General features: G+C 37.2%; 1 protein-coding gene across 1 annotated transcript; it reads right to left on the minus strand.

Moving 5' to 3' along the window:
- Nucleotides 1-1,097: 1,097 nt before the first annotated feature.
- LOC103716112 (copper-transporting ATPase PAA1, chloroplastic) lies at nt 1,098-27,963 on the minus strand. The gene is made up of 17 exons (XM_039127342.1): nt 27,415-27,963; nt 27,275-27,328; nt 26,858-27,011; nt 26,128-26,202; nt 25,625-25,905; nt 23,195-23,428; nt 22,700-22,798; nt 22,371-22,520; nt 15,755-15,901; nt 14,839-14,889; nt 14,567-14,739; nt 12,761-12,893; nt 9,429-9,526; nt 8,911-9,148; nt 6,844-7,050; nt 2,164-2,244; nt 1,098-1,745 (listed from the first exon to the last, which is right to left on the minus strand). Exons 1-17 carry the CDS (start codon nt 27,850-27,852, stop codon nt 1,485-1,487), a joined length of 2,874 nt encoding a protein of 957 aa, XP_038983270.1. The 5' UTR covers nt 27,853-27,963; the 3' UTR covers nt 1,098-1,484.
- Nucleotides 27,964-27,988: the final 25 nt, after the last annotated feature.

The raw sequence follows: 27,988 nt of genomic DNA on the forward strand, positions 1-27,988 counted from the left end.
GGAAAATTTTAGAATCAAGTTCGGTATGAAAAGCTAAGGATAGAATCAAGTTGACATTTTCTAGTTCTACTTGTCCAGGATAGTTACCTGCCATTCAAAATTGATCCTAATTGCAACCAAAGACTAAGACATTGAACTGCAATCCCTGATTGAGATGCAATAAGAGCAAACTAAGACTTAATTTTCTTTTATTTATCTCGACAACATCATAAAAGTGGTTTAATTTTTCAGCTTCCATAATAACACTATCAAATTTCTTTCTTAATTTGTATCCATCATGTCTAGACTTCAATGAAGAAAAGGATTCTAGCATTGAAATCACCTAAGAAATGATCTCCTTAAGCCGGGATTCCCAATATTTTTTTGCGAAGTGTCGCATGTCTTCCAAAAACAAATGAAAGCCATGTTGGTCATAGCAATACTTGGCTTTATTTACATTGATATGATATAAAAAGTCTTAAACAATTTTATGAGCAATGTACATTAGTGTCTAATCCTTCCTTTTTTGAAAATCAATCCTGGATGCAAAATCTTTAGCTGCGGTCACATACATTTCATGTAGGCATGTGCATAATAACTAGTTTTGGGAAAAGGAAGGGATAGTCTCCAAGAAACTTTTTTTGGTATTAGTCCCTGGATTCTTTCGTATTTCCATATCCATTCATTAATTCAATTCATTAATTCTTTAAATTTACCTTTTAATAGGCGAGAATGCCAGCTGAAGAGAATTCACCTGATCATAGTGCAAGCTGGGCTGGGAATGTTAGACGCATGGTCAGGTGATGATGGGTTGTGTTAGGATCAATATTAATGACCTAGCAACTTAAGATCATATTTGACACAATTAACTCATAATGACCTAGTTAACATACAAACCAATATTAATCTATTTATTTGTCATCTATCAACCATTTTATGGACTAACATGCAAAACTTCAAAAACAAACAACCACACAGCTTCAATGCAAGGATCCGGCATCTATCATGGTCAAATTGCTGCCATAACAAATTACTCTACATGCAGTTACAAGCATGCCAACTCAGCATGTATACTCAATTAAAGATACTGACTCTGGGGATCATTCTGCAAGTTAGTATAATTCAAAATCAAACCGATCTAATGGCAGTTTTTATTGATAATCATCTCCAACAGATGGTAGAAACAAAGAAATGTTCTGAACAATTGTTAAAAATGGTTGCTAGACATAAGACAAAGGGAATGGTGAACCCATATTGTTAGGTTTGCAAGTAATGATGGCCAATTAGACAAGAAGCATAGCCCCCCAAAAAATGAACTTCAGATGTGACCAGAGCAAGGCATAATGCCGATCATCTCAAGAATGAAACAGCTTCACCGATAGGTTCGGGATCCCTTCTGCATGTTTGGGCTACAACACAGCTACCGCTGCCAACCAATTTCGCATGATATAGGCCTTCAGGTAGCTCATGCTTCATCTTATGTGCAGAGCGGCATAAATGTAGGATCAGGTATTTCTCCATTTAGCAGGGTAAGTTTTCTTTGGACCACCATTTGTATCCACAAGAACATCAGATAGAGAACGGAGCATGGTTTCCTGCTGCAATTTGTTGGTTTCTTTCTGCTTCGGTTCCAACCTGAGCCTCAAAAGCAGTGAGTTCGTCATCACTGCCACCGAACTTAAGCCCATTAAAGCTCCAGCAATTGATGGTGTCAGCATGGTACCAGTTACAGGTAACAAAATCCCAGCAGCAATTGGAAGTCCAACCTGTTAAAAGAGAAGCAAGCCCTTCATAATTTGAGTGCAGATACAGTAAAACATAATTAGGAAAAGCAGGATGGCCTTGTCGGTTGGGGTGCGTGGAGGGAATCTAGTTCTCTTGGTATGGATAACTGTTGTCTTCTTCAGGTTTCATGGACTGCTTTTGCCAAAGTTAAGGCCATTTCTGTTAACATTTACATGCTATGAACCAACTAATTGACATTCTCGAAAGACACACTTCACCCGACCCAACAATGCTTTTGAAAAGAAATATTTAACGCATCTAGGTTTCCACTGAAGCTTGTTTATGAAATGAATTTGACCACACTGATCAAGCATGTTCATTCAATATCTGCAGCCATAACATGTTATATAGTTTTAAGCAGATGAAAGAGATTATAGTTAGAAGGGAAAGCCAACTTACGATGTTATACGCAAATGCCCACCATAGATTTTGCTTCACAGTCCTCATTGTCTGTTTGCTCAACTCCAAAGCATCAATCAACTGAAATAGCAGTGATATCAGTGAGGCTGAAGTTGCTTTACTAAGCATATTGAAGTAACATGACAAGAACAAGATAAGCTCCAGCAAAACAGGGGAAATACTTTTTTACAGTTTTACAATATGGAGACCTTGTTATGCACTACTCAAAGTATCTAAATTTTCTTGGTCTCTCTTTCTTCTATTTATTTCTGCATATATCATTCTTCGAATACAGATAATGTATAATGAGAAAACAACCGAAGGCAAGACCTGATGGATGTTGAGTAAAAAGTTTGTGATAAAATCTGAAAGTTCGGAGAATTAAAGAAATACACAAAGAAAGAAAAGAGGTTAGTTACAATCAGTGGTAAATTTTGAACTTTATTGCAACCAAAAGTCGATGGGAAAAAATAAAATGGCAATATGTCAGCAACATCGTATGGCCTGAAAAGTTGACCAACAAAGAGGATCAAAGAAAACCATAGGCTGAAGCAAATATGAGAATGTTGAGATCGATGCAGTGGCAAAATTGGAAGGACAGAGGATTAAGTATATCAGCGGACCTATCTGAGTTGCGCCAATTTAGAAGATAACTGATTGAGATGGTGTAAGGATGTACAACAAAGATCCAAGGGTGCTCTGACAAGAAGGTGAGATAAAACTAAATAAGAATGATGTAGCAAGAGGAGTGCAAAGGTAAATGGACAAAAATTGTGAAAAAATGATATGGAAAAGTCAAAACAAGCATCAAAGATAACACTAAATAGTAATGCCTGACAAATGAATAATGCCGAACCAAACAGTAAGGATAAGGCTTGACGGTTATAACTAAGATGTGGCCTTGACTAGCCTTAAAAAGTTACCATTTTAAACTTGCTATTGGATGCTTACTGTGCTGGGTTTCTGAACGTTTCATAAGCATAACATTACTTCATTTGCTGATGTTGATGTGGCAAATTTTGGCGAACTCCTATAGATACTATTAAAGCAAAATTTTAAAGCATATGTTGAGATACTATAAATTATTGACAATAAAAAAACGTTAGCAACTTATGTAAAGTGAAAAAAATACAAATACAACCTAAAAGTCTCTAGACAACTCAAGATTGGTGAAGCTTGGAGGGGGAAACATGGCAATAAGTCTTAAGAAGTATGCTAGATATAAACATGAGCAATTGTTACCATGTTTTACTTGTCATGAATGAACTAATTATTAACATCTTAGAGGAGGCTCCAAGGTTCGCCGTACCGGTACCGAGCCCCGTATCGGTGCCGCACAGGCGTACCGAGTGTCGATACGGTATGGTACGCGGTACGCCAGGCGTACCGATACCAGTATCCATCGGTACGGGTACGGTACGTTCGGTACCGACCGTGCCGACCGGTACAGCATACCATGGGAGGCTCCAGATGTACATTTCCTGTTGATGATGCGATGTTGGTCAATGAGACTAAGCTTGTGCTGGGCATTAGATTGTAATTATGGAAGGAAATCCAGATGAAAAAGGATCTAAGAATTGATAGAAATGGAAGAAGTCAAGGATGGAGTCAAAATCAGGTCACAAGAGAACCTAAAAAGAAACCTATCTTTCACTACTTTGGATCCATTTAATAGGATAGCAAGATCTTATACGCCAAGAGCAAGATTTTTCAAGGAGCTGAAGACTGGAAGAAAGCAAAGGACAACTTCATGGTTCGTAGTGATGTAGGGGTGGTAATAAGAGCATGGATCCACATGGATTTGGCACCATATTTTGGTGAACTGTTTTACATAATATATATGTATGTTTATATATATGAACATGTATATACATACATGTACATACATGCATATATGTATGTATATGTATGTATATATGTATGTGTATATGTATGTATGTGCGTGTGTGTGTGCGTGCAAGTGTGCAGACGCACACACGCACACGCACACGCGCACGCGCGCGCACACACACACACACACATATATATATATATATATATAGAGAGAGAGAGAGAGAGAGAGAGAGAGCTACAGGATGATTTATGATGGTACAAGTTGAGGATTAAGCAAGGAGAAGTCATTTGAGATGGTTCAGGCATGCATGTGTTTATGAAGGTTGGGAGTAGTCCTAAAGTGATGCCAGATGTGTGTTCTAAAGAATCAAAAGAAGATGAATGTAAGATAAAGAAATTAGGATAAAAGTGGAGAGAAATGATTTACAGAGGCTTCTCATTTCATAGTTGGCCTGCAAAATGAACCAAAAATGTCACAGACCCACACGTTTAATTCTAAAAAATAATGGGAATCAGCTCGTTGTTTATATTTGTGCTGGATATTGTGACAAAAAGACTCACTCTGAGATGACGTAAGACCTATAACACTTCACAGTGACAAATTATGACATTATCTTCTCATGAAAACAACTTGTAGTTATAGCAAAAGTGTTCATATATATTACATAATGATTCTTGTTCATTACATAGGTGTCAAATATTAAAGTAATCTACCATATCTTAAGCCAAAAGGATCAGCTCCAATCATTTTCAAACCCCGCATCCCCTATCTGATATCTAAAAATGTTAACTGGATCCATATAAATTCACTGTTGAAGTCACATGGCTAAATATATTGCTTAATTGGAAGGATTTAAATATCGTGAGTTCTGTAAGGTACCACCAACACCATACCATTCCAATAGAAAAATGGTACCGTGCAGGACACCATTTCTCTCTTGAACTGGTCCACACTGACCATACTGATAGCATAAGGACAGTCCATATCAACCATACAAGTTGCTTTTTATTCTTATTGATAGTATCTCGGTTTGTCCTAACCATACTGCAACCATACTGTTCCAAGACAACCCGTTCAGGCTCGGCATCAGTATTTAAACCTTGCTTAATTATCTAACAGAACATTAAGCATTTAGAGATTTAGTTGATCAAAGAAAGGAAAGTGGGAATTGTTGTGACAGCATAAACAATATTATCTCAGTAGGTTCTCCAAGACTTGGCCCTTAAGTAGCGCAACTCCTATGTCTCAAATATACTTACTTCCCACATTATCCTGCTATACCTTACCATGTACTCACTGGATTCTGATCTCCACCACACTCATCTTCTATGCTAAAAGCCTTCTTCAATGCCCTAGATTTTCAATTACAGAACATTGCTGGCCTTATTGTCTTATAATTTTTTTTTGTAGGGCACGAGAGAAACCTATTAATGACATAAAAAATTAAGCAACTCTTTATATTATTCAGCAAGCTATAATTCTATTTATTTTTTCGGTGTCTCTAGATTCTTATATAAATGTATTGCTATGAAAATGATGACATTGTTTTTTTAACTTGGCATTCAATTTTAATTGCATTTCATATTCCTTTCTTGTTTAGAATTTAATCCAGATTTCGTTGCATCCATCAACTCTCTTTTGCAAATAATTATATGTACCTCTAGATAAGATTTAATGATAAGTTCATTGACGGTGAGTGTAAGAAAATACTAGCTCACTGAAGGACCTTTGCTGTGGAGCACTATTAACAGAACATCTCTTGACAATGATTATATTAACTACCCTATTGGTACTCATATTATCTTGAATGCCCAAAAGATAACCTCTCCAGGTACTCCACAATATGATTTCTCCGAGATAATAGGGACCATGTGTAAATATTCAATATTCTCCAAATCTTCCAACAGTTGCCTAGTTCAAAACTAGGTTTCATGTTGATCATTCTGATTTGATGCCTATAGTTGATCTCTTTTCTCTTAATCTTTGTTCCATCACCCATTCCTACAATTTCATAGTTTGGTACATGAATTTAATTCTGCAGTATCTGATGCATTTCTATACAACACCTTATTCAAAATTTAATTCTAAATGCATCAGCTGTATTTTCAAAATCTCATTCTGTAAACTACATTACCAGTTTAACACAGTATCTCGTTGATTTTTCAAAACTTCAGTTAGTACTTTGTTAAGTCATAAAGCCTTAACATTTTGCATCATCTCATGCACTTTGCAATTTCAGTTTTTTTTTTTTTTTTTTTTTTTGTAACTTCAGTTATTCAAATAAATACACAAATGCCAACTCCCATATTTTGTTTTCTCAGAGGCAGGTATCTTTTAGAATCCCCATTCAATAGTATCAGGAGATAATCATGCTAATATTCTTTAATGGACCCATGTTTCGGTGTCTTAACATTACATTCTTTTCTTGCATGCCTAACTTGCTAAGTTCTCCTTTCCCAAATCCAAACCTACTTATAGGCCTAGCTCTTGCCATATCCGGAGCTCAGTATACTTGCGCTCCATTGTACTTCTTGCACAATTGCACCATTTTACCAAAATGTATATATAGAAAACATTAGAATTATCAAGTCAGGAATATGGGAGCCATATTCTGCTATAATTATTGTAAGAAAATTTTAATAAATATAAGGAAATACCAATAAATAATTGCAAATCATAATGGCATCTGTTGTTTATCATCACTTATAAGGAGTAAAGTTTATAAACAAATCTAAACTAAAGTCAATGTGAACAAATTATTTAAGGGGTAAAGAAAAACTATAGCAATCATTTGAGTATTAACTGAAAAATATGTTTCAAATGGTCAAATTTATAATACATACTACCTGTGATAATCTGTTACCCATAAGCACAATGGAAGATACATCACTGGCCGCACCAACACCTTCACCCATTGCAATTCCAACGTCTGATGAAGCCAAAGCAGCAGCATCATTGATGCCATCACCAACCATTGCAACCACCTTTTTCTGATCGTTTTGAAGGTCAGCAATGAACTTCTTCTTCTCATCTGGTTTGACTCCAGAAAGCACCTGTTATATTTGGTCAGTTTTCTTCATGACAAAGAGAGGAACAATGAATCTTAATTTCAGTTAACAGAAAATGCATTTGTGGTTAAAAATAAAATAAAAATTTAAAATGTCAATGATATATTCAGATTAAAATAAAAATGATATCTTTCAGAACATCTAGAATCAAGGTATGCCAAACTAACCCAAGCTGGTGTGGTATTGGGTGGAAAAGGCAGATTGAGTTGGTAAGGGGCCCAAACTGAGCAGAACTGCTCAGTTCAAAGCGGTTCGGGGTGCTTCATCCCCTTACGGACCCTCCTAATAAAGGAGAAAAAAATCCCATGGACTTATCCTCTCTTTTCTTCAAAAAAGGAGTCGATTTTGTGGGAAAAATTTAGGGACAAAATAAGATTTGCCAATTTTGAGCCTAAATCCAAATCAAATCAGACATAATCCTCCCTCCCTTCCCCCGGTCTCTTTATTCTTCTCACTTTTTTCCTCATTTCTATGCCTAAAGTAGGATTAAAATTAGTAAATTAGGGGAAATCATGGCAAACTTTTGTAATACTCCAAGCAGGGTTCTATCTTAATCCGAAATAAAATTAATTTTCTAGATATTTTTAACTTGGAGTGCATTTATAGGACATGACCCCTAATTTGGGTATTAATCCCAGTACCAAATCATACTAGAAATTGGATCCAATAATAAAAAAATATGCAATAATTATTCAGCTACAAATACAGAAACCCAGCTAAAATTTGATACCGTCTCCAATGTAAAATTATAGAAAAATCCAACAAAAATAAAATCAAATATTTATTTGTCGAATTGGACAGCAACAATTAGGGAGGGACAGTGAGGTGCAACCATAAGCCTAGGAACACAATAACAAGACCTTTGGATGTCATGTCCACCTATACATCGAGATAATGTAGCCTCTGTAAATCTATAAAATGGAAGCAAAAACAGTAAAGTTAAAAGTAAGAGGTGGATGACAAAAGTCAAAGAGTTCAACAAGAAGATAATGATTGAAATAAAGTTGTGGATGATGAAAACTAGGACATACCACGCTAAACATTCATGTACCGAGTTATAAATCTTTTTTTTAATTATTACAATTGCATCCATTAAGCAATTATATGGTCTCTCGAGATCAATATGAAATAAAATAACATTTAAACACCCTTAAAATCATAATTTCAAGATTCATAAATCTTAAAAATAATCTTCAAAATCAAAAAATTAAAAAATAAAAAGAAAAAAAATACTAAACTGGTACTGAACCGGTACGCATATACATATTGGGTGTCAGTATGGCTCGGTTCAGCAATGATACCAAGATTTCGGACCCTATCTAGAATAATAGAGAAAGAAAAACATGTTAGTTTGGATTACAAGCCTTATTCGTTTTAGGGGGCATTTGTTCCTTAAGGGGCTATTTGGATGCTAAAACTCATTGTGCATCGATAAACAATGCCTAGCGAGAGAAGAAGAAGAAGACGTCATCGAACTTTCAATCCCGATATTGGAGGATAAGATAATCAAACTCAAAAGTGGTTTTCTTATCCCAAAAAAATCAGGATTAGAGGTTCCAAGACTCCCCAATTCCTTAGACTTCCTCTTTTCTCATTCTTTTCAATCTGAATTTTCCACCAAAAAAAAATTATCCATGGATAAAATGTTTGGGGCATCCAAACAGCCCCTAAAAGTCCAAATATTTTGCATGACCTGCTATAGCATATTTACGGCAGCAGTAATCATGAGACCACCGTATAAACATGTGTTACTTAAGCTTTTCTTCCAAAGCTAAGGAAGACAATAAGTTAAAATAAGATATGGATCTCCACTTACATGGAAATTTTGAAGTACATGGTTCATACCTTGTCTTTGTGGATACCAACCATGGATGCCACATGCTCAGCAGTATTCCTTTTGTCTCCAGATAGAATGTATGTGCTAATTCCTTGCTTAGACAAAATTTCAACAACTTCATGGGCATCTTCCCTTATCTTATCCTCAATGCAAATAACTCCAGCTAAGACACCATCTACTCCTACGTATACAACCGACTGATCTATAAATTCTGCATCTGGAAATGGGTTATGAACAACTCCATGCCTGCAAAACAATCAATTCAATTAGATCACAAGGCAGAGATGGCACATCCCTTGGAAAGAACTCTGCATTTTTGTTGAGGTAGACACATTTCTGACATGTTTAACCTCCATCCGTAATTCAGCAATATGACGGAATGTGTTAAGCAAACAGAAATCATATCCCTTGATGGAATAAGAAAGAGATGAAAAAAGATCAGTTTGAAGACTTTTTCACATATAAATCTAGCAGAGGAGAGTTCCAACAAGTGGTGATACCAAGAATCTAGCATTTGTAGCGATACCTTCTGAGCCAGCTCAATGTCCCAACAGTAACCTGCTTCTTCTCAACAGTGGCTACTGCACCAGACCCAGGTTCCTCCCTGAATGTTCCATCTGTTGCCTGTGTTTAGATGCTCACAAGAATGATCAAAGATCACAAAATTGAATGAAGCACGAACCATACATATTGTGTGTGTAGCAATGCTGAAGATGCAGATGTTTGTTGCCCAAAGAATCATGTGTGTGTTTTTGTTGTGCCTTCGGATCGTTATCTCTTACATAGTCAACAAGAGTTTAGATAATATACTATTTTCAGATGGTCGATAAAAGTTAGCAAAGCTGCAAAACAGTCATTTTTCAAAAAAAAATTAACTTGTTCGATCTTCATGATATGCATGAGTCAGACCATGATCCAAGAAGAGCTAGTCGGTTGAAGAGTTTAGAACTTTAGATTGCCAAACAAGTGTTATTTCTAACATGATTTGAACTTTTGAACATTGCTCTGATAATGTAGTATTGTGATTAACACATGAACTACTCGCTATAGATCATCATTAGTCAGTGTTTTAATCTGTTTTTTTTTTCTTTAATGAAGGCAATTTCATTCATTTGGTCAAAATGAAAGCAGTTTAGTTTGCCTTTAGAATAAAACTCTTATGCTCCAACTTGTCATGCTGCACCATGGCATATGAGAGGGTATCTTATCAGAAGCTCAGATACAAATAGTCTTTTACCTATCAAAACCCATCTCCTTTGCCTCCAGTGGTACATAGATGCCCTAGAAACACAGACAATTGGAGAGACAAAACACAAACATAGAAAACTCTAGATTGCAATAGTGGACAAACTGAGAGACAAAACATGGACACCCTAGAAACAGCTGGAAATTAATATTGATAGATGAACAAATCCTGCCCATATATCATGCAAGTTATCTGTGCAGGGGACAACTTCCGGTAAGACCTTAAGAGGATGCCACATGAGAGAATTGGATAAGAACACTCCTCTTTTTCCAATATGTGTAGTATATTTTTGCACTCCTCTTCTTATATCATGTCCAGACGAAGAGACACAACAAGAGTCCATCAAACAAAAATTGACTATGGTGAATGTGCTAGCTTGAGATCTACAACATGCAAAATGCTCAAACAAATTATTCTAGGATGGCCATGAGCAAAACCATAGGCACATATTTATTTTCAGCAATAGGTTTGGTACCAAATGTTAGAATTCTTGCTTCTGAGTGCTGGTCCATATATGCTGTGGATACATTAAATATCCAATCTCCTTCAAAAGTCAAGAACTTGTATGCAATGTATCGGACATTGACATTTTAATACTAGCTGGATAAGGTTGTATTCTCCTGATCATGTTTTCATATTTAGGGAATCTAAGAAGTTTCAAAAGCACTAAGGCAAGTGTTATATTACAATTTCAGTGGAACCATCAATAACAAAGTAGGGTAGTAAAGAGAAATCTAATTTTATATATGAACCACAATATTACTTTAGCAGTTTTCATAACAAATGTAGTTATTTTTTCCAATTATTTCATCTCTAAATATGACAAGAAAATAAAGATATCTGGTATTTTAAGATTCGTAGGTCAGGTGAAAATTTGATGCTTTGTTTCTTTCTTATACCGCAATTTCGTATATTATCCGGATTCAGCAAGTCAGGTAAACAAGCATATCTTGATATAACAAAGGATGAAAGTGCCAGCAGACCAAGCTGGCAAAGTCTCTGGAGGTTGTACCAAGAGACCTGTGTTCTTCAGATACAAACTACAATGTGGTTAGGGGATTAGGGATCCGATGTATAGCTCATTAGTAGAGGCTTCTTCTACACAACAAAAGAAGATAAGATATTACATAAGATTGGTAACAGCATTAGATCTAGGCTACACAAATAAAGGTCATTCACCAAGTTAGCCTAAGGTGCAGGCTATAGGAAATTACTGCAACCTACCACCCATGAGAGGTTGACAGGGGTTTTTATCCCTTGGACAGGAGAGAAACAATGGGACTGGAGATTTTTTTTATATAGATAACAAAAGGAAGGAAGACCCTGTCTCGGCAGGCTTGTTGGAGGTATTTAATTGATTAATAAGCTATTATTTATTCACAATGATGTGTTTGTGCACAACATACACATGTTAGTGTCACAGTGCGTGCATGCATGTGTCCGAATTGATAAATATACCCCTTTCTTTGGTGATTTACTTGAAAACATCATCCATAAGGAGATGATCAAGAGTGGTCTATTTACTCAAAAATGTAGTTTTAGATGTAAGCCTCATAGTTATATGCAATCCTATTTGTTATGTATGATGAAGTATAAGAGGTCTTAAGCCCCAGTTTGGAGCAGAAAACAAGAAATTGCACATTAAATACTGTAAAATATTATCTCAATGCACCTCAAGTCATTCTGACATATCCTTGCATAATTTTCTTACTATTTACTTCCAAGCTGGTCCCAAATTGTTCGGATAAGACTTGATCACTATGGTTAAGACCTTCTAATATTTATTTTCCTCACTCATGATCCACTATTAATTAAGCTAGATGTAGGAGCATACATCAAACAAGTGGCTTATAATAGCCACACCAGAAAAAGATCTACTCGCTATGTCTTGAGCATGTTATATGTGAAACAAAAATACAGCTTTCTGCATAAGCCATGTCAATGTCACCAATTTTCTCATTGTCACATGTTTTTTGTCACTCTGCCATTTTAGGTCCATGTTCTTTGTATTTAAAACAATAACTTTGTAAGATCTATTTTCAATCATCATAGTGGCATGTCAACTTTCAGGGGATGTCTTTGGATTAGCATAAGCAAATTTGGTCACTTCAACACGTGATGCTCATGATTTTGTCTATACTTACTATCAGCATTTTCCATCTGTAACAATAACCATCAACATTGCCCTTATGAAAAATTGCTGCCACTAAAGCTAATTCTGGTGCTATTCCAATTTGATCACCAATTGCATTCTGAAAGCAAAGATAGAATGAAATAACCTAACCCTTGTGATAAATGAAAAATGTGAGACGATTATTCATCATAACTATAGGGTTTTACAGAATGCTCAGAACTATCATCTATATAACTATAACCATAACTACTAAACATTGTCCCTGCTATCTGGGGTCAGCTTAACTACCAACCACATAACCAAGAGAAGAAAAGAAAAGGGAAAAAAGAAAAAGAAACAAGGAAAACAGTAAAAAGTGGGAAAACAGAGGTCCGATAGTTGTCTTATCCTAAAGAGATGATATCTTCATGGCCTCAGACAAAGTACGCAAAAACAGAGAAAACGGAAAAATATGTATTTCAGGCTAGAGCACAATCACCTTCACATTAAGGCAACTAGCAGCAGAAGCAGCTTCGACAATAGATTTACCAACTGGATGGTTTGTGTTTGATTCGACTCCAGCAGCTAACCTCAAAATATCAACTTCTGTCCATTTATAATCTAAACTATTCCTACACATAAAGATGAAGATTTATCACTAAAAGCTCTAAATACAAACTAGTAAAAAAGCTTTTTCAAGGTCAGTTATGTAAATTCAAAAAAATGAAGGTTTAGGATATTAACTTGTAGCTATATAATTTGAAAAGATTTATTGTTCTATCTGATGCATAGAAGTCTGCTTACAACCTACAAATATTTAAGCCCCAAGACAAAGAGCAGTAGACATTAGGTTAACAGTTAACCAATAAATATAACTTGGATTTTTTTAGTTTAAATTAATACACAATTCATTTCTGGTCCACAGTAGGCAAGGTTTAAAATATCATGTCTTAAAAGTGATGTGGTCCTCCACAAGATGGAACAAGATAAAAGAAATAGATCCTACAAAAATGATTTTCTATGGAGTGCTAGACACATGCAGCAATAATGAGACTGTACTCGCATAAACTTAAGTCTCAGTATTAGACACGATGAAGTATATCTGATTCTTCAAACCCCAAATACAAGACTCAGCAAACATTGTGAATCTGTGATTCTGGATGCACATGAATGCATTTAGGTGTCTAGCATTGAGTTCATATAACTATTCAAAGAAAACTTAAGGCCTGCTGTTTTTCTTACAAATAAGATATAGTCTAGACCAAGAGACAAATTGCATAATTTTTTAAATATTTTTATGAATTATGACAAAAAGATGATTGTAAACACACAAAAGAAAACATATATCATAGACATGATTCCATAAATACATAAATTCAACAAGCCAGTAGCTACACTTCACATTTTTTCTTATCCTTAGAGTAATAATGTTCTAGCCGCCGCCGCCACTACCTGCAGCAGCAGCAGCAGCAAGATCTTTGGAGATTTAATTTGTAAATCTTTTAGGGTCATAATTAGCAAATTAGGATTTTCTATTTTGAAGAATCCAAGAAAAATTGGTTCCATATTTTGTAGTACGTAGAAGGGTCAGAATGTATCTAACACCCATAACTTTACTAGGACTAAGAATTATGTTAAGTAGGTAGTCATAAGGACAGGACAGGACACAATGCACCCTGCTTTCTACCTTCAACAATGAATGCATAAACTGTTATTTGTTCCTTATAAAAATGGAGCCATTTATGTTTTATGTCTAAGAATTACTAGCAGTACTAGTTCAACATATTTAATACACAGAGTATCTGCACTGTGATTAAACAGTATTTTTCGCAGAACAATAGGGCTATGTGATAGAATTGGTACAATGGAAGTAGACTTCTCTAGCAATGGAGATAACACTGGTAGATGCTTCGAGACAAAAGATGTTTTGAGACATAAGCAAGTGCATCATGGGTTTTATACAGTATAGCATTTCTTACTTTAGTTTTAATAGTTCTATCAATAAACAGGTAATTATCATTTTTCTTTATGTAGAACTATGTCACTGGAATACTTATGCCAGAACAGAAATAGTTCTCATCATGACAACCATTAAGTACAGTGCACATGATACTTTCTTGTTAATGAAAGAAAATGGCCTGCTGATGCCAGTGGTTGATAGTGTTATGATGCTTAAATGAAGTTATAATCTGTTCTGGAGAAGAACTATAAAATAGGAATTCTGTTTCGTGGAAGATCTAAAACATGCGTACAAAATAGTACATCATTCCAAAGATTTGACAATAGTAATTCCTTTGTAACTTACTTTGAATCCCAATCTCCGTCATGTTGAGAGGCTAAAATTTTGGTCACCACAGGCTTTCCAGTTGTTAAAGTCCCTGTTTTGTCAAATACCACTGTATCAACTTCTGCAAATTTTTCTAAGACATTTCCACCACGTAAAAGCAGCCCTCTGGTTGCTCCTAATGAGGTTCCAACCTGAATAACAGATTAGGTCAACAGAACTTGAAGATCAATTAGAGTTATGGGAGGAAAGGTTCATAGAGAAAAGAAAATGAATATGATCTTTAGCTGTACCAGCACAGCAGTAGGAGTGGCCAGCCCAAGTGCGCATGGACATGCAACAACCTGCACCATTCTGAGCATATTAGACTAGTGATAACAACAGGAAGAGAATATCCTAAGCAAGACATTAATATTTGCGACAGAATCATGTTTGACACTCATGCAAACATAAATAAAACCTTCGTAAATGTGTATGTTCCATACATCGCTGAACAGGGTGGTTCAAGGTGTACCAAACTGGACCGGTGGCCAACCACCACAGATCAGCCATTCGATTACACATATGTTCATGTGGAAGTTCAGCTAGGAGAAAGAATATGGAGAGCTCAGCCCTCAACCTATGCCATCTCATTTTATTCTAAAAAATAAAGAAATATTCTATTAGAAGTATTTAAGCCTCTTTATTTTGCTGAACAGAAGTAGAATTCTGTTATTGTTTCCTCCATTTCTATCATATTTAATTTAAATAACTAGCACCAATTACTACTACCCACTTAACAGAGGAGGAAAGTGAAATAGTAATAGCAAACAGAATTTTTTGAAAAAAATCTAAGCCTTTCCTAATAAAGAATATTTTACCTATCTTGCCCTTCTAAACTTTTCTAATACCCTTTTCATACAACATATTCTTTATTCTTTTTCTTTTTTATGTCTATGTTGGTGGGGGGATCTGTTGAAAAAACCATCGTGCAGCTTTTTCACATGTTGTGTATGCTACAAAACCTAATGAAAGACTTGCATTTTCTCATAGTATGCATGTCTACTGATCAAGTCCAAGCAGAATACATGAGAAATGTGACTGAGCAGTTTCTCAAGAACTTAGAAATACCCATAAGGTAATTATCAGGGGAATAAGTAACTAACATGAGGAGGCCTTGATGAATTGTTTATAAATCTGCTAAAGATTATAGATGTAGAGGAATCATACCAGAACACTACAGGAAAGATGCAAAGCCAGAGAAAGTGGACTTCCTTGATGAATAGCTGCTGGCACCAGTTGTGAACCAAACAAATTCCAGAACATAAACGTAGCAGCAGAGAATGCCATGACTCCATATGTAAAATGCCCAGCTACCTGTTGTCACAACCCACAACTTATTTATGTGCTGCAGTAGAGCATAGAGTCTATCTGATGCAACTATCAGAGCAACAAACGGGAGAGGCCAGCTTTTGGAGTTTAGTAAGACAATGAGCATGGGAAAAGAAAATGTAACATTACATAATGCTAAATCATTAGAAAATTCTGTTTTTATACTTTAGAAGGGAAAGAAAGAAACATTGGACAAGTGAGATATAAGTACATATCGATCATGAAAAAAAGTCTCAAGTTCCATGAAGAATACAACATAAAAAAATCATAAGTTAACAAGATTAAATTGCATGAATTTTGTTAATATAATCTCATAAGAGTTTAACTAAAATATCATTATTAGTAGCTAGCTAGATATTAGCTAATTCCATAAGATGCATGGCTTGCGACTTCAATTTAGAGATACTCTCCAACAATAGAAAAGCTTACCAGATACTAGTCAATTATCCAACATCAAATATTGATAAATCAAGCCATTTTGACCCATGTCTGATGATTGTCGTTGAAGGATCCAATAACATTGTCTGAAGTAAGCATAAATGCATGTAGCACCTCCACAACCGTCTCCAAAAAATCAAGGGTAGGGTATATCTAGGTCCAGACCATTACATGTAGAACTTTAGAAGTTGAATAATATATAGCAGTGGATTTCTGGGTTCAGCTTTTCCACTGGTTGCCAGGTGCTCTTGTATATTTATTTACTAGTTATCGGAGGATAATTATTGCTTAATACATTGTATAGATATATGAAGCATCATCTAACCACCTAACTGAATGTCTAGGTTAGAGCTTATATTATTGTCAGGACTGGTAATTTGAGATATTAATTATTTTCAACTTACTTTTAATACCATGTCAATTGTCAAAAGAGGAGTTTTCTGCTCATTGGAAATTCACATGTTTGTACATATTTTCTAGTGTGATCGTAATTGTAAGTAATGCACAGGTGGAAATGAAGAATTGACACCCTTGGCAATTTTCTAAATGGTGACAGCCTTCCTAAAACAGGATAAAGAATAATTGGTACAGATACGAGATAAATTTGAAATCTTAAAATTAAAATGAAACCTGAAATAGTTCAGCTGAGCAGAAAATCTCCACAGGGAACAAAATTATGATCCAAAGAATTTTTATCTCTGAAAAAGAAGAAGAAGAAAAATTGCATAAATTTTGAACAAAACTCTATTGCCATCCAAATTTTGGAGTCAACAAAAGTTACAGTTACACCCTCATATTTTTCCTCATTTCATCACAAATAAGTTAATCGATTCTACAGACAAGGATTGGCCAAATCGACCCGAACTGGGCATTTCGGGCAATATCAAACCTAACCGGTCAAGAACTAGAGCGATTCGGGCAATTAGATCAGTTCGGTACGTTTAAAGGATCCGAAACGCAACCCCCCCCCCCCCGGCACGATGCCCTCCGAGGACCTCTCGCTCCCTCCCCCTTCCCAATTCCACCATTAATCGATTCTTTCAAAGCTCTATCGCTCATGTCACTTGTCAGATCATTCGTCCCACCCGCCGGATCGTTCGTCCCGCTCTTTCGATTGAATGTCCCCTTCGATTCACTACCCACTTCATTCGCTCCGCCCCCTTCAAAACCCTAATCCCCTCTATCATTGTCCCTAGCTGGCCAGTTAAGTCCCCGTCTCCCTCCCTTCCTCTCTCCCTCTCCCTCTCCCTCCCTCTCCTCCACCCCCCCCCCCAACATCAAGGACGGCTATTCAAGCCCTCTCCCTCCCTTCTCCGCCCTCTCACTCACACTTTTCCTCTCTCTCCTCCCTCTCCCCCTTCTCTTCGGCTCTTCCTGTTTTCATATGCCCCAAACGGCATGATACAAACTCCGAACCATGCCGAACGATCACCAACCAGTACATCCTCCAGTACCAATCCGACAAATCTTGCTACAGACCATCTAAAACACATCCAAGCACGGTATGTCGTACCAGCCCGAATCGGACGGTATGGGGCGTACTGTACCGGTACCCCATACGGATGGCATACCGACACTCCGTACGCCAAAAAAATGCATATCGTACCATACAGACCAAGGTATGCCGTACCGGTACCCGTAGGCGTACTGGTTGCCTACCGGACCAGTACGGTACTGGTTTGGGCTGGTTTGGATCAGTATCGAACCGGTCTGTTGCCTACAGTCGCGCGGGCGTGCTTTTGCATGCTACCCAGCGTGCGTACTGCGTGTACCAGTGGGATCGGTCCGGTTCGCATCGGTACACCTCTGTACCGATCGGTTCCGGCCCCAGAGGGGCTAGAACTATTTTTCACCACCGTACCATACCGGTCAGGGGCCGGACCAGTACATGCTGAACCGGCCGGTTCAATATACCATGGTACAGACACTGTGCTAGTGTGGCACCAGTACAGAGTCCGGTACCGAGACGGCGAACCTTGCATTCAAGCCTTTCAAACCGTAACCAAAGACTTGAAAAAAATAGAAAAATTTAGACTCTAATGAAACCCTAACTAGAAAGATATAGGTTACGCAATCTAATTCTAAGAGATAGGTATAAGAGTTCTCTAAGAAAGGTACGCGGTACCGACTGTACCGACGTACCGGTGGGCATCGGTACCGGTAAACCAAACCGAGCCGAACCGGTACTGTACCGATGGGGCTAAAAGCCAAAAATAAATTTGGAGCCGGGTCGGTACGGTTCGGTACCGAAATATGTAGCTGTACCGTACCGGTAGGGTCCGGTACCGGTATGTACCGGCCGGTACCGACCCGTACCGACCGGTACGGCAAACCATGTCTAAGATTCAATAAGATAGCAAACAATGGTTGCATTGGTTGCCAAATAAATTTTCACGGAATAAGAAAAAGTTATTCAGATAGGTTGGGAGGAATAGAAGACTATTCTATCGAATAAGAGTCTTGTGCATCTTGTTCGACGGATAAGTATGTGGAAATAAGTTAAGGGGATAAGTGATATTTTTTATTTGGACAAAGTTGTCATCCACCATTTGCAAAAAATGGATAAATATGATGAGGTAATTATTAATATTATTTTAATATTATTATTTAAATATATTATTGAATATTATTTTACTGTCATTATTTAAATATAAAAATAATATTGTTCTAATAACATCTTTTTACTCGATCATAATTAAAAATATCAATAATTTAATATTGCTAGTAATTATTAATACTAATAGAAATTAATAATGCTGATATTATCTATTCGTAACAATAACCTAAGGTTACGTGGTTCGGGTTCCCTAACCCTTGGAAGGGGAGGGGGTTCGGGGGAGGGGAAACCCTCCCCTGATCCTTCCCCAACAGGATTCATAATTCCTAAATTCTCTTCGGGAGAAGAGATTGTTTTCCACACATTTGATGTATCCGTATGGAGCCAGTATCGGTCGATCGCGTTGGGACACCACCCCGTTGGGTCATCGATTTGGTGGGAGATGTCAAGCCTACACCTTTGTCTATTACACCGAGAAGAATTAGTAGAATGAAGATGAGGAGTAAGAGCTACCCCACAGCATATTACTAGCTTCTTGGCATATAGATCACGGCTGAACGCGGTTAATTTAATATATATATAATAATAAATATATTAATTTATAATATATATATATTACTGGGCTCCCTCACTCCGGCCTATCCGACGAAGTTTCTCCCGTAGAAGACAGCTTCATTTCCAGTAGAAGATCTTGCTTTATTATTTATTATTTATATTATTAGTAATATTATTATTTATTATTTAAATATTAAAAAATTAATAAGGCAAGTGGGATCAAAGGAGATAAAGGGGCAAAATGGTTATTAGGAGGGATGAGGATGGTGGAGAACAATTCGACACCCTCCCAACAAATTGATCATGCCAGCGGACAAAGTATAAGCAATTCCATACCCCATTTGTTGGTGTTTGGATGGAATTAGACAAACTAACTAGCTTATCCATCTTTATTTTATCATCCAAACATAGCCTAAATAAAAATAAAATCCAAAAATCAGGAGGGAAACACCCAAAACTTTAAACCTCTGTTTATATAAAATGCCTCCGGAAAACTACCTTGATCTGTGAGATCACAAAGACAATGCCTAAATCCTAGCATTAGATCCCTATTATGTAACATATGAGTAATTCCAATCGCAATTGAACTATCAGATGGTTGCAATTTCCCTAGCATATTTTGATCACTAGACATGTAGCTTCTAATTGATCAGCTCAATTTCCAAGCAAGAGTTTAGATCAAGCTGAGACTCAGAAAAGTCAGTGCTAGAACCTTCGCAATGCAGCCATCAAAATCCAAGAGGAAAGTACCGAGACCTATTTCAATCTTTGAAGGACTTGAAACACAAGCATCGAAGAAGCTGGGGCTACCCATAAAAAAGAGTAGTGAAACCGACACTTTCTGAAATCTACAATTGCACGGCCATCTATAGAAAAGGTTTAGGGAAGTCAGGAGGTAGATCAACATTAGGTTTTTAGCAACTGTCGAGGAAAACATGAATAAAATCATTGGCTTATATGAAGTGATCATGGTATGCTGAACCAGCCCGTACCGGACCGGTCAGGGATCAGATAGGTCCGGTACAGCGGTGAAAAACGGTTCCGACCCTAGCAATACGGAGAGCGTACCGTTGCAAACCGGACCGATTCGCACCGATACAAGGCCGAATCGGACCGGTTCCGTCCGGTTCGACCAGGATTCAATGCGAACCGGCACCGAGTCCGGTCTACAGTGGCATTAAATGTTACTGTAACAATTACAGTGCAGCTACAGTATCATTATAGTAAAGCTACAGTATCATTACAGTGCAACTGCAGTGCAGCTACAGTGTTGCTATAGTATTATTACAGTAGCATTTAGTGCCACTGTAGCACACTATGGCATTTTCGCGCGCGCGCGCTGTAGCTGGTTCGGTACCAGTTCGAACCAGTCTGAATTGGTCCGAAGGCCACCGGTACCGGTTCGATGGACACTAAAAGTGATTATATTTATTAATCCATTATTTTTATAATCATAATTCAAGATACAATGTCAAGCTTTAGATTTATTAGAAAGTGGATCTTCAATTGTGACCTCCTCAAATGGTGGTTTTTTTCAGATAAGATCTACAGGCGATAGATCTTTAGATTTTGACTCTATTCGCCAGATATCTCTATCAAATTGAACATTATACCTTTTGCCAGAAATAGGTTTTTAAATGTTAGATTTCTAAGTGACTTTTCCAGGTGCTTCAAGATGGAAATAAACTCAATCCTTGATTCATGCCGCCTTATCAAATATTCTTTAAGCCTATGGCCGATTGGAAGAAGCCATTTAATCTCCCTTATCCTAGCTATTAGATTTAGGGAAATCACTTCTGGCATTCAGTCCTAGACATAGAGTCCCTCATCGTCCGCTATAATTACCACTTCTCATCTCCCAAAATTCATATGAAAAATCCCTTGAAAATTACAAAAATTAGAAAAATCCTTAGGGAACCTCTACCATTTGAATCCACTAAACCGTAGCCCTTTCCTCTTCTATCACCCTCTTCTACATCCATGAACCTTAAACCTAGCCTTCCACAAGCAACTCACCAAGAAGAAGGAGCATCAAGAAGTATTGGCCCCCTATATTTCCTTTCTTCCTCCCTCCCTCTTTCTCCCCCCTTTTCTCTTTTCTTTTTGCTTACTAGCATGCAAAACTCTCTTCCCTTGAAGACCTCCTCATAGAAGCGGCGATCCAGGTACGTCCATAAGCCTTGTTCCTAGCTACCTCAAGATAGGTAGTAGCGACTCTGAAAACCCCAAGGAAGGGAAGCCCACAGAAGGATTTTCATATAGTTCACATAAGCCATATCTATTAACTTCTAAGTTATTTGCTGTATCTAAATTTCTTGAGTACCATAATACCATAATAGCATGTCTAGAATAGACTGCCTGACTACCTTATGATCCTCACAAGGTTTTGTCAGCTTCATCTGGTTCTAATTCCTAACAAACGGCACTTGTTCCCTCAATGGATTGTCATGCCACTGACAATTAGAGAGTTGACTACCTTTTAAGTGCATGGCTATTTTAATTTTGGTTAATTGACTGCCTACTTCAAGTGGCAGTAAAATGGATGCCGTTGTTAGAAGTGCCACGTATCAAAAAGGAGGGTTATGTCAATATATATCAAAAAATATAGAGTTTTATGGCAAAAGATAGCGAAACTTGCAAGCATATAAAGGCTATTAACATCTCCAATTTTGATGTACAGGAGACACATATCCTGCATTAATAATCCATTGTTTAGTTAATGGAATATTTATTACTTTATCCAGAAAGTTAACGATCTTTAAACACATTCTCATGTAAAAGTTAAAACAACGAATAAACAGTACTAGTGTTTCCTAGATATGATTTGGTATTTCTGGAAAGCAGTTGCATATGATATTCTTGGCTTAGATGGAAAGTGATATAAAAACCAGAAGTTATACAAACCTTGTCAGCCAGACGTTGCACAGGGGCTTCCCTCGTCTGCGCTTCTTCTACCAAGCGAACTATGTCTCCCATAACTGTTTCACCACCTGGTCTTCTAACTTCAACAGTAAGTGTACCATTCAAGTTAATGCTTCCTGCTGTCACTTCAGCCTGGGATAGAAAAATCCTGCATCAGTTGAAACTTGAAAGCTAGTGCCACAATAAAAAAGGAATAGAAAATGATGGTGCAAGATTAAGCACATCAAAAAAAAAAGTAAGAATTAAACAATGCACCTACATAAACTATATGCCATAGTAATTAATCAAATGAGAGAAGAAAAAAGGTATACCCCAGGTAGCTTCGTCACTGGCAAGGGCTCCCCAGTGAAACTCGATTCATCAACCGTGCTCCTTCCAGCTTTCACAATTCCATCTGCTGGAACACGGTCCTAAATGGTTCAAAAGTGACTAAGAATGAATAGATAATGTAAATGTAGTTTGAATCAGATTGAGATAAGCAATGACTTAGTTAATAAAATGACAGACAGATACAGAAATAGTACTGCAAAGAAGTCCAGAATTAGAAAAGAAGGAAAAAAAGATCATAGTTGGTGAACTGAAGAGACATGGACAGATAATGTTGAACATCTGATTCAATATAACTAAGTCTTATTCTGCCTGGATTGTTTTAGTTATTCTAATTCACCTTCAACTCATGTCTGGCCACTATTGTATGAAGAATTGCATAATCTCATTCTACTTTCATCCAAAATTTCACATCTCAAAATATGTATCTTGCAAAAACATATATAATGAGCAAGGAAATGAAAAACTCATTTACTTACCCCCGGAAGAACAACAATACGGTCTCCAATGGTAAGGTTTCTACAAGGAACCTCAACAACTGAAGACAGCTGTTCAGCATCACTGTCAACCATGAGGCGAGCCTTTGTTGGGAGAATATTCAGAAGTCCACTCATGTCACTGGTAGCTTTTAGCTTCGCTCTCTGTTCAAGATTCTTCCCTAAAAGGACAAATGCTATTAGCATTATTGGTTCCTCAAAAAATGTCTTCCATCCCTGCATAAATGTCATATGGTGTTGGCAAAAGATATCAGTTGTAATTCACAAGCCAATCGCAATATTAGTTTGCACAAGCAGAAAACCAATTAAGATGAAGGGGGTGTGTCAAATCATCCATTCACAGACATTTAAGAAAACCACTATATCAAGAAAATAAGTAGATTGACTTTAGCAGGTGTGGTTGCATGATAATATAGAAAGTGTGATACAAAGTAGAAACACATGCTTGTACCTAATTAAATAACTGAAAATTTTTAGATATGATATTTAGCTTATGAAGCTCATGCTTTATCTAGTTAAATATATGTGTTTGGCATGTACAATGGACATGAGAGAGAAGCATCAAAAGCTGCAATGTCACACAATTACAGATTTTTCTTCTATTTATGCGACTTGATAAGCACACAAACATTTCCTCTAGACTGGTGCATGTATTTATCTCACCCTAGAAGGGAATAAAAGGTGAAGCAAGGGGGTTTATTTGTCATAAATAGGAGTGTCCGCAAAAATGTGCAAGACATGCACAGTCCATGAACCTAGGTGTTTTATTTCTTGTGGAACACTCCACATCTGCCCATGCTCTGGCCAGACATGAATCCTTTCGCATTATATAGTAGCAAGATGAGGATCGTATGTTGGGCACAGAAAAAATAATATGGAACAGGAGTCTAGGTGATTTTCGTATTCTGTCAGAAGGAATGACTTTGAATATCTTTCCATGATTTGTTCTAGTCTTTATTAGCAGTAAATCCAAAGGAGAACCTTCCATATCTAGATTGATGGTTTTCTATCCTCTACCAATAGGTACACTATGTGTTTATTAACATTAGAGGTTTACTTAGGCAACCATTTTCTATTGTGCTGGATTTTTCTCAAGGGAGCTGAAGCACAAACCTGATTTGTTCTGAGACCATCCAAAGATGAGGGATAGATCTGTAGAGAGCTGGATGTCAATCAAGAGAAAAACTACTATTTTAAATATTATCTTGAGATTGTGGAAGGAGGCATTTCAATAGTTCAGCCTAAACTTCTATTGGAATATCGAGGATACAAAGCTTATTGAGCTTTAATATGATGAAGCAAAGATCTTCTTGGGAAGGTAGAACAAGATAAGATACTTTATTTAGTGGCAGCAAAGAGTGGCTCAAGCATGAGAAAAATTGGAACAAAGACAAAGGCCTTGGGTAATCTTACCTAACATAGGAAGATAAGAAGATCAAGTTTTTCCCTGGCGTGGTTAATGTTCCAAAATGGAGTTATAATTGAGAGTAACATGGACATAGAAAGATGAACAAAACAAGGTTTTCTAAGAAAATTGAAATTTGGTTATAATCTTTGTGCTGCTAAAGGAAATAAAAGTGAAGCTTATAATCTGCATTAATCAGCATTTTAGGTGACAAATGGGTTAGGAAGAGAGAAGATGGAGATGCTCCATTTAGTTAAAGAGGTAGCATTCAAGGTGAAAGATAAAAAAGCTGAGTTCTCCAAGTGCATCCTTTCTTTTTGCTGTTAGAATTAGGACATTTTGTGGAGGATATAAGGGAAATAAAAAGTGCCTTCTCAAAAATGAGTTCTCACAGAGGTGACGGGAATAGAAATAGGCTTTTCATAATGAGGTCTCATAAGAGAGAATCAACTCTACTTACTTCCACTATGTTTCCTCTAAGGAAACAATCAATTAAGGACTATAGATCAACCAACCGGTTAAATAACAATTACCAAATTTATTCATGAACTATTAGCAAGGTGGTTGAAAAGGAAAACAGTAAGATGTTGGGAAACTAGAGTGCTTTAAATGGGATATATTTGACATATTAGCTCACATATGATGTCAATATTGAAGTATCATGTATCATTCTCATTTTGGTCAGGATATGGCATGATGGTTTGTCTCCACCTATATGTTAAATGTTTTAACACTTCTCTAATGTGGGATCATGGTAAAGTTTCTTGTGTATGCTTTGTGAATGACAGCATGATAAGCAACTTCTTTACAGCCTATGTATCACAGTGTGATCAATTAGCTTGCTTATTGATTAGTATGATTAACTAATATATGTTCCTTTTCATAGCACAATTACCAACTGCATAAAGAGCAAAATAAGATAAGATTGATAATACGGCATATGTTCTATCCTGAGCAAAGTTGTGCGGCATCATGAACTAAAACACTTCAAGGTAATTGTTACTTACCAGCTTGGGCATGAAAGCTGCTATGGAACTGACCAAAAATGATGATAAAGCACCTAAACCAACTAAAGTATTCATGTTTGGAGATCCCTTGAGCAAACTCTTCAATCCATCAAAAATAAGTTTGCGGCCTGGGCCAACAAATGTCATTAATGAGAGCGACAGATGAAATCCAGTCGAATGGAATGTATGCAACCACGAGGAGGCATTAGCTCCAAAAAAATGAGCAATGTGTCCCAAAAGGCATACAGCACATAATGCCCACGAGACAACAAGCTCTTGACCTGAGAAGAACAAGAAAATATAGATGCACTTATAGTTAGTCAAAAGAGGAATCAGTTTTGCATTGAAATAAATTTCACTTTAAAGTAGAAAAGCTTTAGAGTTTGGAATGATCTGACAATTATAATATCAATCAATGACAACATACTAAGAGCAAAATTTGGTGCTCTGGTTGACTGCTTTTGGAAGCAAGTTCAAAATAATAATAATAAAAAAAAGCATACCACTTTCTTTCAAACGTTGAAGCTTTTCATCCATCTTCTTTTCAAACACTCTATACAAGTCCTCTTTTGAAGTATCTGTTAGAAACCAAGATTCATAAAGAACCACAATATAATGAACTGAACATTAGCACTTTGAAAATGATATTTAATATCTTGTATAACATATTACCTGGTCACTGGACTAGACTGTGGTCACAACACATATGTGTAAGTATAAAGTGATTCGGAGTATATGGTACATTTCAACTTTCGAGACAGAAGAAGTGTCCAAATTTCAAGTTCCATATGACAAGCACCATGCTTGTTTCACCAATTATGACTACATACAGGTTGAAAAAACCACAGCACATCCTAGCAAGCTTGGTTTAGCAAATTACTTGGTAAACTAAGGTAGATTTATTGCTTTTTTGCCTTGTCAAATTGGCGCCTTATAGTTCGTCAATCAAGCTATTTGAGGAGTAAACTGACCAGTCTTATAACTAGTTATCCTGCTAACACAAGACTTGAAATTATTACCTTATAAATTTACTTTTGACAGGATAATTATGCTTCAAAATCTTTTTCTTCCATGAGCAATTATCAAGACATTTCACTTTGCATCTTGAACCAACATGCTTCGTGTACACATATAAAGTTGGTGGTCACAAAGCATATCCATGAAACCACTCTCCCACAGCTAGTCCGCTACCAGAGGACATAAAAGATTACCATATTTCATAAAAAGGATTACCTCGAAGGTTGGACTTAAATCCAGAAGTTGTCAAGTGACCTGCAAGTTTTTCTCCCAATTGCTGTTTCCAGTTCTCTGTAGCCTTAACTTCAGGTACAGCCCAAACAATTGCGGTCTCGGTAGCAAGGTTGACACTTGCTGCGGACACCTGAGGCTGCAGTCAGACATGGGGTCAAGTATTAATAAACAGGAGTTGCCAATCACAGAAACGAGTGATATATCACTGAGGGAATAAACTTTGTGGCATGATTCGGAATGATTGGAGAATTCATTATTGCATCATTGCGATAAGGTATACGTGATGGCTTTAAGAGAAATCACATAAATATATATCCGGTCTAGAGATTTACAGCTTATTATTTAACAATGCCATAGTTTTATACTGGATTTGAAAATTAAAGTGAGAAAAGATCTTACTTGGCTTTCCAAAATGCGTTTCACGCTCGCAGCACATCCACCACAGGACATTCCCTGAAGAAATTATCAAACCGGCACTTAAAATTGTGAACTTTTCATAAAAATCAGAATTTGAAACAGAAAAATGGAAAATTGCTTACTCCAACATCAAGAATTATGGCATCCGATCCAGAAGACGTGACCTCACCGGATTCCCCGGCAAGAACTTTCAATCCTCTTTCCTCGCCGCTTGATCCTCCGCCGCCGCGGCCGCCGGTACCACCTCCCCCGAGCCCATCGCCGCCTCCACTGGCACCAGACAAGGCCGCAGAGCTCGACAGGGATGCCAATCCACGAGATACCGTCGCCAGGGGAGGATAATTCCGCAGAAAAGATCCAGCAAATGACATCAAAAAGAGCTCCCTGGACCTCTGGGGATCGAGGTTTCCGAAGCATCTGACCTTCCCGGCGGAAAAGCTCCGCCGGTTAAGGGGAGAAGGCGGCGGGAGGGGGCGGCGGAGGCAGGGTTTGGAGGAGAATTTGAGAGTCTTGGAGAAGGCGAGGAGGGGGATTGTGGGAAGACTGGCGGCGGACTCCATTATTCTCTCCGTTCTTCTTCTCCCAGCTTTTCCTTGCCGACACGCCTCTAGCCGTGGTTGTAGCCTCCAGTTCTGGGTAGGTAGGTAGCACTGCGGTGCCACGTTTTGTAACTGGGTTTGAAAGCAGGAGGGAAGA

The sequence above is a fragment of the Phoenix dactylifera genome, chromosome 6 (assembly GCF_009389715.1).
Source record: "Phoenix dactylifera cultivar Barhee BC4 chromosome 6, palm_55x_up_171113_PBpolish2nd_filt_p, whole genome shotgun sequence".
Lineage (NCBI taxonomy): Eukaryota > Viridiplantae > Streptophyta > Magnoliopsida > Arecales > Arecaceae > Phoenix > Phoenix dactylifera.